Below are 15,507 nucleotides of genomic sequence, written 5' to 3' on the forward strand. Positions count from 1 at the left end.
ATGTGAGGTAGTGCACATTGATGAATCTCATGCAACCAATGGTATTTTCCATGTTCCCATGTTCCTCGTCATTGGGAATGAACCATAGACAACCAAGGAGACTACTTTAAAGGGTTTTAAACAGCTTGTAAAATACACATAAATGACTGTCTACAGGTTATGCAAGAATACAACAAATAAAACAATTTTTTCAAAACGCCATGTTTTTCCCTTTTCCTTACCAGAGATTTGTCTGGCCCCATGGCTAAATGGTTAGCATGCTGGCCTTTGGTCACAGGAGTCCAGGGTTCAATTCCTGGCAGGGTCAGGAATTTAACCATAATTAGTTCATTTTGCTGTCACAGGGGCTGGGTGAATGTGTCGTCTTCATCATAATTTCATCCTCATCACAACGTGCAGGTCGCCTATGGGAGTCAAATTTAAAGACCTGCATCTGGCGAGCTGAACTTGTCCTCGGACACTCCCAGCACTAAAAGCCGTATGCCATTTCATTTTACCAGAGATTTTTGCATCCCTACCTTTTGTGGTATCATCTCTAAAAAGTCCTTGTGCCATTTCATTTTACCAGATATTTCTACATCCCTACCTTATGTGGTAACATCTCTGAAAAGTCCTTGTAATACACTTTCAGAGGTACTTATTACATTTCCTGTGCATTTTGAGAGAAAAAATATAGTTTCTATAATTTCTGAATCAACTCTCATATTATGATCTACCTACTTTTAAAAGCTCCACTCAAGCTTATTTGTCTACTAATGTCATTCCATACCATCTCTCCACTGACAGCTTGGAACGTACTGCTTGGTAAAGTAGTTCATCTCCTTACTCCTAAGTCTTCCCAGCCCAAAGTTTGCAACATTTTTGTAACACTGCTCTTTTGTCGTAAATCACCAAGAACAAATCATGCTTCTTTCTTTTACCAATATAAATGGTCCGTTATTGGACATTATAAATTTTACAGTGAACTCATTCCTGGTTGCCAGCGTTTCACCCCAGTGTGCTAAGTCAGGCTCATCAGTTGGTAAATAGTACACCCACCAAGACGCATGGCTAGTGCATACCGTGGAGGCCACTGCGTAGGCTATTTGGAGCCACCGGCAGTGCCAATGCACTATGAAAGTGTCTCATTACCAATGATGCCTGCCTGGCCATCAGATGATATAGATGTTGATTCCCATAGGGAACATGAAACATTTGTCCCAAATGAGTAAATTTATAATACCAATATAAATGGTCCGTTATTGGACATTATAAATTTTCCAGCTAACTCATTCCTGGTTGCCAGCGTTTCGCCCCAGTATGCTAAGTCGGGCTCAGTTGGTAAAAGGCACACCCACCAAGACGCATGGCTAGTGCATACCATGGAGGCCACTGCGTAGGCTATTTGGAGCCACTGGCAGTGCCTGTGCACTATAAGAGACTTTGTAGGTACACTGGAACCATACTCTATTTGGGGTCTTACCAGAGACTTATATGCCCTCTCCTTTAGATCCTTTTTTTTTTTTTTTTTTGCTAGGGGCTTTACGTCGCACCAACACAGATAGGTCTTATGGCAACAATGGGATAGGAAAGGCCTAGGAGTTGGAAGGAAGCGGCCGTGGCCTTAATTAAGGTACAGCCCCAGCATTTGCCTGGTGTGAAAATGGGAAACCACGGAAAACCATTTTCAGGGCTGACGATAGTGGGATTCGAACCTACTATCTCCCGGATGCAAGCTCACAGCCGCGCGCCTCTACGCGCACGGCCAACTCGCCCGGTCCTTTAGATCCTTACTACAACCCTTAAGTACCCTCATAACCATGTGAAGAGAGATCTGTATCCTTTCTTTACAGCATCGTTAATGTGATCACTCCAATGAACATCTTTTTTTTTGCTTTACATCGCACCGACACAGATAGGTCTTATGGTGACGATGGGATAGGAAAGGCCTAGGCATGGGAAGGAAGTGGCCATGGCCTTAATTAAGGTACAGCCCCAGCATTTGCCTGGTGTGAAAATGGGAAACCACGGAAAACCATCTTCAGGGATGCTGACAGTGGGATTCGAACCCACGAACTCCTGGAGGCATGCTCACAGCTGCGCGCTCTTAACCGCAAGGACGATTCGCCCGGTCCAATGAATATCATTTATATTAACACCTAGGCACTTACAGTGTTCCCCATGACATACTATCACCCCATCAACACAGTAATTAAAACTGAGAGAACTTCACCTCTTGGTGAAACTTACAACCTGACATTCCGTCCTGTTTACCATTTAAATTCATAACCATTAGGAAACTTAGCTTACCTATTTGACTTACAATACTATATTAATAATTCCATTTTTTTATTACAATACCAATTTATCCCGTATGCCTTATGTAATGATTTCTTAGTTACACCTCTAAGTTAATGTAACATGGTTTTATGCCATCAATAAGGTATTGTTATTTCTTGTCTGCATAACAAGGTGTACCAGAGATTTTCTGATTTGCTCACCTATAAACATCTGTATGTAACATTGGTATGTCCACTGTTAGAATATTGTACTCAAAGATGGGATCCTAACTACATTATTTCCATATCTAGGATAGAATTTGTCCAATATAATTTTTTTTTGAGTATTCATTCTTACAGAATTGGTATCCCATATGACTGCATAGAAGATGAAAACATTGGAAAACTCTCTGAAATTAATCTCTTAAAGAACAGCATTAGTTTCCTTCATAACTCATTAATTCTCAAATGAAATGTTCTGAATTACTGCAGAAGGTGGATATTTATGTTCCTCATAGATGCATGAGATTTAATCAGTCATTTGAAACTAATTAGCATAGAACCAATTATGCCTTCCATAGTCCAATACAGAAAATGGTGAGAAATGTGAATAAATTAGATATTGATATTGTTGACTGTTCTCACTCTCTGCTTATGAAAAAATGACAGAAAATTTAACATATTAAATTCATAACCATTAGGAAACTTAGCTTATTTGACTTACAATACTGTATTAATAATTCCATTTGTTGTTACAATATCAACTTCAATCAGAAAAATGCAAATTAATATGGTTTTCTTAGTTATAAGCTCCTCTAAGTTAATGCAACATGGTTTTATGCTACCAGTAAAGTTACTATTGCTCCCTGTTTCTAGACTGACCTATCACTGTGTTTATATTATTGTGTTTCTTTTCATGTTCCTATCTTTCTGTATATGACTTAATTTAGGAAGGAACTGGAAGTAATGCAGTACATTTCTTTCTTAGATTTCCAGTTAACTTTCAACTTTACTCTGAACACTGGTCGAACTCATGAGCTAGAAATAAAGTCTAGGAGACGTCTGAACAGTGGAGAATGGCAGAAAATCTGGATTGATTACAATGAACACCATGTACGATTTACAATAAATACAGACTATCAAATGGTAGACCTGCAACCTGAGGAAGAGTTTGGTCCCTTTGAAGGAAGTATGTTTATTGGAGGAGCAACAGAGTAAGTATAATTTGCACCTATATAATCATTTCCTGTTTGTTGCATTTGAGGGTGAGTTGTGTTAGTGACAGCTATTACCATTAACATGCTTCATCACACATCTACTAGCAAAATGAAGACAAAATGCATTCCTCAATGTTGACATCCAATATGTAAAGATGACATATGATGATAACAACTACATGGAACTACACAGCTTTCACTATTGTGTTATAAGAGTTAATGAATTTTCACACTGGAGCACATTCAATCACTTTTTGAATAGCCATCCTCAACAAGTAAGGCAGTAGTAAAATCAATGTAATTCCTTCTAAACTAAATTTCAAGTCTCAGGACTCTTGTCAAAATCCTTGCTCTGCATAGCATAGAAAATCAGACTGCATTCACTCAGACAATACTGCATATGAAACTGAAGACTATTGAAACATCTAATAAATCAACTACAAGAAATAGTATTCAATCTAGATGTCAAAAACAAGAATTGTTCTCTCTTTGAAAGCATATAGTCATTATACAAAAGATGAAACAGACCTTCACAATCAGCACTACGAATAAAACTTATACAAGAAAATACAATAGCTGTATCATTTAAAAAGTAACTTATAAATGAAATAATGAAATTCTCTTGTTTATCTTCTTCAAGCCTGTGATGAAGTACTGATTTAATGAAAAGCACCAGCATAAGACAAACATTTTGTAAGGAATAAAGAATAAGATATACTGTACTTCTTTATCTTCATCTTAGCGATTTCCTGCCGAGCAGGGTCAGCTCTCCGGTTCACTTGAAATCTACATTGACTGATCCACCATGTCCTAAGGGAGGAGGCCTGCATCAGTTACGTCCTTAGTGACCATGCCCAGCCATCTGTACATGTAGTCTTTCACCTTATGACAAAATTTCACGTTAATATCTTGTATAGTTTTCTTTTAACAATAGATTTTCCATTGTGCTGCACAAACAGCTTCTCCACTGGGATTTAAATCTGAGTCAGTGTGACAGACAGAGGTATTTAAATGAGAGTCCATTGGGTTAATTGAACTACCTGGTTAATGGTGAGTTGTATGATGCTGCATATGTGCTGACCCACGATTCTCTCAAAAATATTCATTGTGTGTGAGAAGACAGATTGGATGGTAAATAATCAGCTGGAGCATGGCCGGTGCCCATTATGAAGTTGAAGAAATTAGTCAGGGAGGATACTCCCAAGTCACAGATTTATTTTAGTTTCCAGAAATCTGCTGGAAGGTTGACTTCTGTGCACACTTCAGCGTGGGTGGGATTGGCCCACAGGACGGAGTCCCATCTGAGATAGGTTATGCAACAGGTTAAAAGTATGTAACTGTCACAAATGTACTGTACTTTGAAGTTCCAAGCACATTATGCTCTCATCATATATTTTCTTAACTCATAAATTCAGTTATTTATTCTGCTTTCAGAGAACTCCTAAAGGAACTGTCAGTGCGCCAGGGACTAATTGGCTGTTTCCGAGGTTTGGTTGTAAATGGAGAAATACTTGATATCTATTCATATATGAGTGTTCATCTTTCTGAGATCATTAAAGACTGCAAGCCATCATGTGACCCTAATCCGTGTAAAAATGGAGCGAAGTGTAAGGAACTTTGGAGCAGCTTCCAGTGTGTGTGCCAAAATCCATGGGCCCATGTGGGTGTGCATTGTGAGACTAGTAAGTACTTTTTCACTAATATTTCATAGTGTGTTTGCTTTAAGAGGACTCTGTGATGGATCATATGATAAGATATTGATTCGTTTTCCAATTTCGAATCAGTCACTTTAAACACATGTAAAGATCATATTTCTTGTGTACCCATGAAAATCACTATCAAGGGCTTCATTGCCTAGATGTACTTCCCTTAAATCAGTAACCAATATTAATTAGAGAGAAACTTATATTAATTTGTCAGGAATACTTCAAGCTATTAAGTACCTATATAGTAGTGCTCAAAATATTTTATGGGTAGTATTTGTTCTTTTATAAAAACAGTTTAAATGATAAGATATCAGTTGCCAACATAAACACATGTATATTCATGACTGATTTAGTAAGACACAAGTTAAGTTATGTATATAGGGTAACTGAAAACAATTTTTCATGTGTAATAGGTTAGGTTACCGAGCTCGATAGCTGCAGTCGCTTAAGTGCGGCCAGTATCCAGTATTCGGGAGATAGTAGGTTCGAACCCCACTGTCGGCAGCTCTGAAAATGGTTTTCCGTGGTTTCCCATTTTCATACCAGGCAAATGCTGGGGCTGTACCTTAATTAAGGCCATGGCTGCTTCCTTCCCACTCCTAGCCTTTTCCTGTCCCATCATCACCGTAAGACCTATCTGTGTCGGTGCGACGTAAAGCAACTAGCAAAAAAAAAAAAAAAAGTAGGTTAGGTTAGGTTAGGTTATACTAGTTGCTTGTAAATAATCCTTTATATGTTCAAAGTCATTCAGGAAACTTCTGGTTGGATGCATATTAACTCAAGGAAACTTCTAGTTATGGTTATATCATGCCTATCATATAAATAACCATCCATGTTTTTCAGGTTGCTCAGGGAAACCTCCAGTTATGTGTGTTTTAATGAAAATGAGCTCTGGAATCTTCATGTACCAAGTAGATGTTGTATAATATTCTAGGTGTTACTAAATATCCTTAGGTTTTGTTCCATAGTGACAGACTTGTGTAAGGTAATTCTAGAACAGAAAATTATAAGGGATTTCTCAGTGTTTTTATAGAATTTTCCAGTTATCTATCATGTAATAATACTATGTCGTAATAAAGCAGAATTATCTAGAATCATATCCAGTATATACAGTGGCGGTGGGCTCTCAGGAGCACATGAGCATGTGAACACCGAATTCTAATTCATATTCACGCATTCATGGATAATTCAAAATTGTTTCTTTTTTTTTTTGACCCGGTTTCGTCAATCGATCACAAGCATTCGACTTATATCAAAGCTCTGTTACACTGACAGTTGTTCATTTCGACTGACAATGCAGGAAGCACACTGGAAGATATGCTACGAGCCAGAATACTATCTGCATGTGCATGCAGATGACATCATAGTTTATGCTCAGAAAATCCCATAAGCGAGGAGCACGGTGAGGTATGTGCCTTTCCGTATACAATTACCCTCAAACCAGAATAGTATTACAGTTGACCACAAGGATCCACCACCTCCCCTGTTACTACTGGCCACAGTTCCCAGAAGGTATTATTGCATTATATCGCCGGAAGATTTTGCCAGTAGGCAATTATGAACAGGTGTTCATAATCACGGGAAGAAGTTTGCTTTACATTGTGGGTGGAGAATAGTTTCCAATTAATTTAATTTGAATACCAGTAAATGTGGTACCGGTAAACATTATTTTTATGCTTGTTGTCATACCTAGGTGAACTTTGTGCTATGTAAAACCAAGAATAGTGTTTGCACCTTTTAATATTCACTGCAGTACAGCATTGTAGCAAAGTTGCTGTGAATTTTACTTTCACCAAGATGAGTAGATTTGGCTAACAGTGGCCACGGCTTTACTGTGGCTTTTCAGATCTGCATTCAGGAGGCGGTGGGGTTAATCTCCTGTCAGCTGTCCTAAGAAAGATTTTCCATAGTTTTCCATCCTCCTCACTAAAGCGAATGATGAAATACATAAACAGTTCCTTTGATAGGCCACGGTCCCTCCTCTCTCACCTTCTGCTCAACTCAAATCACCGAAGCACATCTCCTGACTTGAGAAAGGACATTGCCTTCTAGGAGGCCCACCATCGGGGTACGGAATGAAAACACATTATTACATACATATCCCACGTCGTTCCATCTTAAGCAATGGGTGGGAAAACGAGGCTTCTCCACCAGTTGCGGTCTCTGAACTTCTCTCCTTCTTCGATGCTTTCCAAAGTATGTCCTCGCTGTTGAATGTCAATCTTCACCATGTCCTTGTACCTGAGTCTTGGTCGCCCTCTTGGTCTTTTGTCTTCAAGTTTTAGATCATTAATTTTTTTCAGTAATCTGTTATCTCCCATGCGTCGCATATGTCCATACCATCTCAGTCGCTGCGCTGTTATTCTCTCCTGCACTCTTACAACTTGAGCCTGCTTGCAGATTTCCTCATTATGGACTCTGTCCCTCTGTGTTTTACCAATCATGCTATGGACAAATCTCATTTCTGTTGCCTAAATTCTACTAACATCTTTATTTCTCATGGTCCATGTTTCGCAACCATAGGTCAGGACTGATACGTAATAAGTTTCATATATGACTCTTACATTTTGTTGGTATTTTCTTGTTCCATATTATGTCTTTAGCTATTTTGTAAAATTTGCTACCTGCCTCACTTCTGTGGGAAATTTCCTTGTCTATAGAACTAGTATCAGAGATAACCCTTCCAAGATATTTGAATTGATGGTTCATCTGTAGCTGTTCCCCTCCATTTCAATGTGTCCTATTGGTGTCCATTTCTCTTCATGACCATAACCTCACTTTTCTCTTGGCTGAAGATGCGTCCATATTCTTTAGCAGCATCTGTCCAGGAGTTTATTTGTCCTTGAAGCATATGTTGTCCGTGAACAAGATAACTTCCATTTTCTTACCTCCAATGGTTTGGTGAACTTTTCTCTGAATATCATTCATCACAGTGAAAAGAAGAGGAGACAAAACACCACTCTGTCTTAACCCAGATTTTATATCAAAGGTTTCAGTTATTCCTGCATGTGTTTTGACTTTACTTCGGGTATCTTCGTACAAATTCTTGAACCTGTGTATCATGTCATCCTGTATTCCAATTTTCTTCAGTGTTTCCCACACCTTCTCTCTGTTCACGGCATCAAATACTTTCATCATATCCAGAAAGGCTAACCACAAATCTTGGTTGTGTTCATAGTATTTTTCCATTAACTGATGGACTGTAAAGATTAAATCAGTTTGATCTCCCCTTCCTCAATCCATACTGTTCTTCAAAGAGGTTCTCTTCAATAAGGGGTCTAATTTTATGCTCTATAATTCTTTCATAAAGTGTACCAACTTGAGATGTTAAAGTGATGCCTCTATATTGAAACATTTCTTTCTATCTCCTTTCTTGAAAACTGGAAATATGATGCCTATTTTCCAATCAACTGGTATGTCCCCTTCTTTCCAGATCTTATGAAAGAGCTGTAGATCCAATGTTTTCCACAAATGCCCATAGCCTTGATCATTTCTCCATTAATTTCATCAGCACCAGCTGGTTTTCCAGTTTTGATGTATTTCCAGGCATATTCTACATCACTCCATGTTAAGTCTAACCCATTGTCAAAGGCAGATTTGCATGAGATAGTACCAATACTGTCTTTTTGTGTAGGCTGCATGCAATTCACATTTAGCAATTCATCAAAGTAAGTCCTCTAAGTCTCTTTGATCTTCTCATCTTCAGTGATTAGATTTTCATTATCATCTCTTAGGTATTTGGAGTGTTCTTTATCTCTTTTCCTATTTTTCATCATCCCATATAACATTTTCTTATTACCAATAACATCCTCTTTCAATTCATCACTCCACTTGTTCAACCACTTCTCTTTTTCTTCTGTAACAACTCTGTTTGCTTGTTTTTTAGCAACCGGGTCCTTGAAATATTTTCTGAACATGTTGTTCTTGTTCAGGACAGCAGTTCTTGTTTCGTCATTCCACCATGGAGTTTCCTTCCATATTCTTGTGCCACTGGTTCATCCACATACCTTCTCAGTTATCATTACTAGATTTTCTTTCAGATCCTTTCATTCCTCCTCAACTATTCTTTCATCTGTCTTTGGTATTACTGTTTTGATGTTTTCTTGGAACTCTATCATTCTATCTTCGTTCTTCAGCTTCCAAGTCTTGATTTTCATTACCTGTGTGGTTCTTACTTCTTTTAACTTGTTAAACTTGGAGTATCCAATGAGGAGTCTATGATGACTTTCCGGGGAACACCAGGAATCAATTTTACGTCTAACAGTCTATTTTGTAGTTGTTTCTTGATCAAAAAGTAATTTATAAGAAATTCACTTTATCCATCTTATCCATATCTTGCGACCTTATGGCTTTTTTGTTTTTGATACCATGAGTTCCCTATTACAAGTTCGTTCCTCAGACGGAGATCAAGTAGTCTAGTTCCTTCTAGGTTTCGTGGACCCCAACCATGTGCTCCTAGAATACTTTCATGTCCAACTCTCACAGTTCCTATTTGAGCATTCATATCCCCTATGATAATCGTTCCTTCTCCTCTTCTTCAAAATGTTCTTTTTCTTCATCTTCGCAACCAGTCTGTGGTGCATAGGACTGAATGATGTTGACATTCTGGGAAGAATCCAATTTCAGCATTAGGTGAAGAATCCAATCAGAAACATATTTTACTTCTACTACATGATCTTTCATGTTACTGCTTCTATGTCCCACAAACTACTTTTACTCTCTTTGGAGATGCCAAGGTGCTGGAATTTAGTCCTGCACGAGTTCTTTTATGTACCAGTTAATCTACCGACAGGAGGCTGTTGTATTTGAGCACCTTCAAATACCACCGGACTGAGCCAGGATCGAACCTGCCAAGTTGGGGTCAGAAGGCAGCGCCTCAACAGTCTGAGTCACTCAGCCTGGCTTGGAAAAATGTATCCTTAGTTGTAGGGGTTCTACCATAATTGTGAGTGGAGAAGGAACCATACAAGGAACTTTTAGTGAAATGATTTAAGTAAGTTATTTTGTACTAATTTTCATTCTACGTTGGCACATTTGAGACGTGAACAGAAATATTGATTGAATCAGCAGAATAGTCAGGATAGGCTGAGTGAATTGAGCAGTGATGTAGTTTTGGAAAATGAATCAATTTTATTTACTAGCAGTGAAAATTATAGCAGCATAACAAAAGATTTCACATGACAGTGATGACGTGTTTGAAAGTGATGATGTTAATGAAGTCCATCCTGCCTGCAACAAGACAAAGGAAGGTGGCTGGGATGGAGTAAAACAGGTGATAAACCATCCAATTGGATGGTGTTATGAATCATTAGACCAAGCGCCAAAAGCTGGTTTTGAGATATTCGCGTTTAAATTCAGGTTTATGTGTAAATTCAAGCAAACATAATTTTATTAAACATGGTATACCTGGTGTTGTAGGATAATAGATTGTACCTTCTCACCAAATTTAAACATTTTTATACTCACAGTTCATGGATTTTCCTGAAAAAATGACGCTTAGTCTATTGATGCAATTTAAGGTATTTCTCACATGCGAATAATGCATCACAATGCTACTACACCAATAACCCCTTACTGTTGAGCATCTACTGAGTAAGACTTCAAAAAATATGTGACCTCAGTCATGATTAAAACCTGAATCTAAGTGCTTGAACCATCGTGACCTGCACCACACCTCCAGCACATTATTCAAGTTTTAGATGGAGAAACTTTAGAAGGGGAGCTATTCCCTAAAGTCATTGCTATAACCACTTATTGATTTGATGAGTTTCAACTAATCTGAGTCACATAAAAATGGTAAGAAGTGAGCCATTGTAGTCCATATTTCTTTATGGATTGTCCTTCGCGATAGGCCTATTATGTTCTGAGAGAACACTACTGACGTAATATTTTCGAGCCTATGGGTAAGTTTTGTTCTGCTTTAGACACACATTAGTTGCTAAGTAGAATGGCAGTCTCTCATACCATTAGGGGATGTTGACCTAGATGTTAGGCCCCTTTAAACAAGCATCATCATCATCATCATCATCATCATCATCATCATCATCAGAATGGCAGTCCCTTAAACTAAGTAAAGGATATGGAGGCCGGTATATGTGGTTATGATTACCTTATTCCAAGAAAAATACAGCGATTCTGAAAGAAAGTACAGAATTTTAATTACTTATCTCAGTCGAACAGAACAGGAACAGAAAATGTTATTAAAATATTTGCTCCCATAAATTCATATAAAACACTGGACAGGTAATAATATTTTTACTCTCATTTCATTCAATCTAGAAATCAGGATCTCCATTGAATCCATTTATGCCATCTACGATGTCAGAATCTCCTTGCATCTGCAAGTATTAGGTGCATCAGCAACTTAAGGTCTCCTCGTTTGGCTTCAGAGATAGGTTCTCCATTTGGCCACAAAGGTATTAATGCCTGATTAAAGGGAACTCTAGTTTCCGTGGTTGTCCCAGTCTTGACGTATTTAGATTTACTTCCATATACTCACCATCAAATTTAGTTTTGACGTACGTACTGAATGGCTGTGATTTCATGAACTGGATTTCTTTTAGTTTTGGCAGTTTATCTTGCAACCATGGACATCTGTTTCCTGATTCATGATCAATTTTTCAAGTTCTGCTGAACTGAAGAACGACGTCTCTTCCATCTGGCGAACAACAATGGGGTTCTTCCGCCTGCAGTTTCTCATTACGTTTACATAGTCCTCTGCAGTATATAAACGCTGATGAAATTTGAGGGCACGCTAAATATCTGTAAAGTCACTGCATTCATTATTCAGATCTGGAATTCACTGATTTGGCACGTATTACCTAGCATAACATGTTAAAACACTGTTACAGTGAAGCCTTCGCAGCATCTTCAAATAAATATATTAATACATAAATATTACTTACATTGCAGACTACCGTATTAGATACCATACAACAATCTCATTTTGATGCTAACCTTAGAAAGTTCTTCTAGAATTATTCTCCAATCTATCCAATTTAGCAAGCTGTGTTAGTAGCATTGTCCTTCTCCTTACTTTCGGAAGTACTTGATACATCACTGAACTTCGTCACTTGATAAACTACTCAATGTATCACCACATCAATAACTTAACACTATCAAAAACGCGGGCTCCCTCGCTGTCATCCATGATGCAATGTGACCGTAAGTGAGGAGACTCATAGAAGTAAGTGGAAGCAATGCCCAACTCATCTGGTGGGAAATGTTTATCCTGCATTTCTAGTATCTCACCACCTGTATTCTTCTTTATCTTTTCTCTGCTGAAAAAAATGGATGTAGATGAACTGGGACTGATGAGTAGAGATTCAATCTATTTGAAGATGGCAGTGTGTGAAGATATCCAGATTGTCCTTATTCTTTTTTTTTTTTTTTTTTTTTTATCACTCTTCTGACACTGGTCTGTCATTGTGTTTGGCCTACTTTGTGTTTCTTTCAACATTCCTATCTTTCTTGTTGTGCACTTGTTTGTCCCTTTTCAATATGTAAACCTTATTCAGTTATTTATATATCTGATTAACTATGATATTCTTTTGTCCAGACATTTTAAAATTTTTAGGTTAGTCCCCTTTGTTCCAAATTAGGGGAATAAATGTTGCTACTGCCTTACTTGGTATCATTGACACTCTTCGTCTAATTTATTTCACGATCCATTCTCGACTTTCTTACTTGTGTTTAATTTGGGGTAAAGCAACCCAAAATAACTTAAAAACCTTGGAGGTCTTACAAAATAAGGTTATCATATTTATGTATGGATTCCACCAACTACAGTATATTCTTGAAATAAAATGTACTCTTAAACTAATATATTACCACCTCAGGAATCTATCTCATTAAATGCATCACTTGTTATTCATAAAGTCTTACATAATGAAATGTTACTCTAAATTTCCTAAAGTCACTGAAATCCATTTATATAAGATAAGGCAAAAAAATAAATTACAAGTTTTTCAAAATTATACAACAAAGTTTGGCACTAAGAGAGTGCAACATTTACTTATATCTGAATATAACAGTATTCCTGACAATATAGCAATCATTTCTAAAACTGTACCATTTTGTAATAAGCTTAGGAAGTACCTCTTAGGCACTCTGAATGTGTAAAAGTTATTCTTCTTATATTTTTTATTTCCAAGGTCACCTTAAAAGTCAAAACAGTTGTTTCTCCTGTATTGTTACTTTGATAATAATCCACCTACTTAAAGTACCGGTAATTCTCTCTGTTAGGTAAATAGTGATAATCAAAGCATATGTAAAACCACTATAATTACTCTTTAAGTTTTAATCCACACAAGTAATCTGCCATTGTTGTAATTATCTTATGTATTGTTCCTCTTCACAGATCTCTTGCTCTCTGGAACCCTGTTTATCAATAAATCAATCAATACTAAAATATAAAGACTTCACAATATTACATTTTTAAAGTGAGCTTCACTTCGATAATGTCAACCTTTACTTGAATGAAAAAATGTTTCCTGTCACATAATAGATTCCCAGTGATGTAAAATGTGTGCTGTTTCCTTCTGATGTGATTTATTTGCTTTATATTAACTTGATTTATGACTTGAATACATAAACAGTAGGCCTACCATATCTGTAGTATTACCAGGTGTATGCATACGTTTTTGCCAGTTTTTGTGGTAAAGAAACATGTAATTTTTAAGGTAAATTCATTTTTCGTTTATTCAAAATGTTGGCCATCGGCTTCTACACACTTCCCCCATCTTTCAGGTAAGTTATGAATACCATGCCAGAAAAACTGCTTGTATTTTGCAGCAAACCATTTGTCGATACATTTTCCAACTTCCTTGAAATTGCTGAAGGGCTTCCCTGCGAGCACATGCCCCATTGATGCGAAGAGGTGATAGTCAGATGGTGCCAGGTCCGCGTAGTACGGTGGGTGCAGAAGGATGTCCCATCCAAGCAATTTCAAAGTGTCTTTCACTGGTTTTGCTGTGTGAGATGGCTCATTGTCATGTAACAAAATCACTTTGCCATATCTTCTGCCCCATTACGGTCATCTTTCGATCAATGCATGATTTAAATTAATCATTTGTTGGTGATAGTGTTGTGCATTAACGGTTTTGCTAGCAATTGCTTGTCTTTTGCACTTTTGTGGTCTACCAGAGCAGGCACTATCTTTCACATTGAAATCACCACGTTTAAATTGTCAAAACCACGTCTCGATGGAGCGTGTTCACCATATGTTTCTACCAGCAAACAATGACTTTCCACAGCTTTTTCCTTTTGGTTAAATAAGAAAAACAATGCGCGTGCAAATGTTCTTTTTCAGGCAAAAATGTCAACATGATTGCTGAACGATACAACACAGACGCTAGTGTTTGGCGGACTCAACTTGTGTGTGTTGGTAGATTAATGTCAGACAAACAAACTGACATATATGTCAAATTCATATGCTGCGTACTGTTTGCTGGCGCCATCTCTTTGTGAAACCAGGAAAGACTTATGCATACACTAGGTAAATAGAAAATAGTACATTTCCATTGATTTGTAAATGTTAGATTTGCTCTGGACATGAACTTTGATAGGCTTTACTACCTCTTTCACTACCTTTATTTTCTGCTAATCCAATCCACACTAAATTGTATTGTGTCTACCATTATGTGAGTCAGCTTCATAACTATAATTTGTATCTTGATTTCTGTTGCAGATATTAATACAAAAGGTCTGACATTCTTAAATCCTAAAACTTTTCTAAAGAAGAACCTTCTTGCTACTGATACTGGAACTTCTGATGATAAGGCAATATTGTCTCGTCTCTTGAATGATAATATTTTGATCAACTTACGAACCTATGATGAGAATGCTCTTGTTTTCTATGCCAACGACCATCTGAATAATTTTGTCCAGTTAGAAATCAGAGAAGGAAAGAATGTTGTATTCTTGTTCAATTCTGGAAATGAAATTATTAACATCACTGTTGAACACCCAGGTAGGTAAGATTTAAATTGTTGGTTCCCTTTTAAGAAATGAAGTAAGATAAATAGCTTACATATTTTGAGAAGTTAGAAGAAGAATGCATGCTGTTTAATTAGTATTGTTTGATAAAAATTAAATGAAATAATTTGCAATGTAGCATCATTCATATGAAAATTGCATTTCTTTATTACTAACTGTCTCATACGGTATTTAAAATCAGGTGTATTTACCTTGTTTCTGGTACTCGTAGTTCTTATAAGAGATCGATGACTGTATATGAGAGAGGGTTATTTCACTATTTAAAAAAAAATGAACATGGTTCCTTCTGTTTTAGCTCTTACAGACTTCTTATGTCATTAGCACCTCCTA

The 15,507-nt window shown here is 37.2% G+C and overlaps 1 protein-coding gene across 4 annotated transcripts in view; it reads left to right on the forward strand.

Moving 5' to 3' along the window:
• Nucleotides 1–15,507, forward strand: part of axo (axotactin) — a 608,064-nt gene that overhangs the window by 465,748 nt on the left and 126,809 nt on the right. For all 4 annotated transcript variants that reach the window (XR_010858480.2, XM_067135240.2, XM_067135242.2 and 1 more), the window contains exons 18-20: nt 3,247–3,472; nt 4,910–5,157; nt 14,870–15,151. Coding sequence is in view for 3 of the 4 variants with exons in the window: in XM_067135240.2 (XP_066991341.1) it covers nt 3,247–3,472; nt 4,910–5,157; nt 14,870–15,151 (756 nt within the window). In the remaining variant the exon portion in view is untranslated. The remainder of the gene's footprint in view (nt 1–3,246; nt 3,473–4,909; nt 5,158–14,869; nt 15,152–15,507) is intronic.

The sequence above is a fragment of the Anabrus simplex genome, chromosome 1, assembly GCF_040414725.1.
Source record: "Anabrus simplex isolate iqAnaSimp1 chromosome 1, ASM4041472v1, whole genome shotgun sequence".
NCBI classification, from domain to species: Eukaryota; Metazoa; Arthropoda; class Insecta; order Orthoptera; family Tettigoniidae; genus Anabrus; species Anabrus simplex.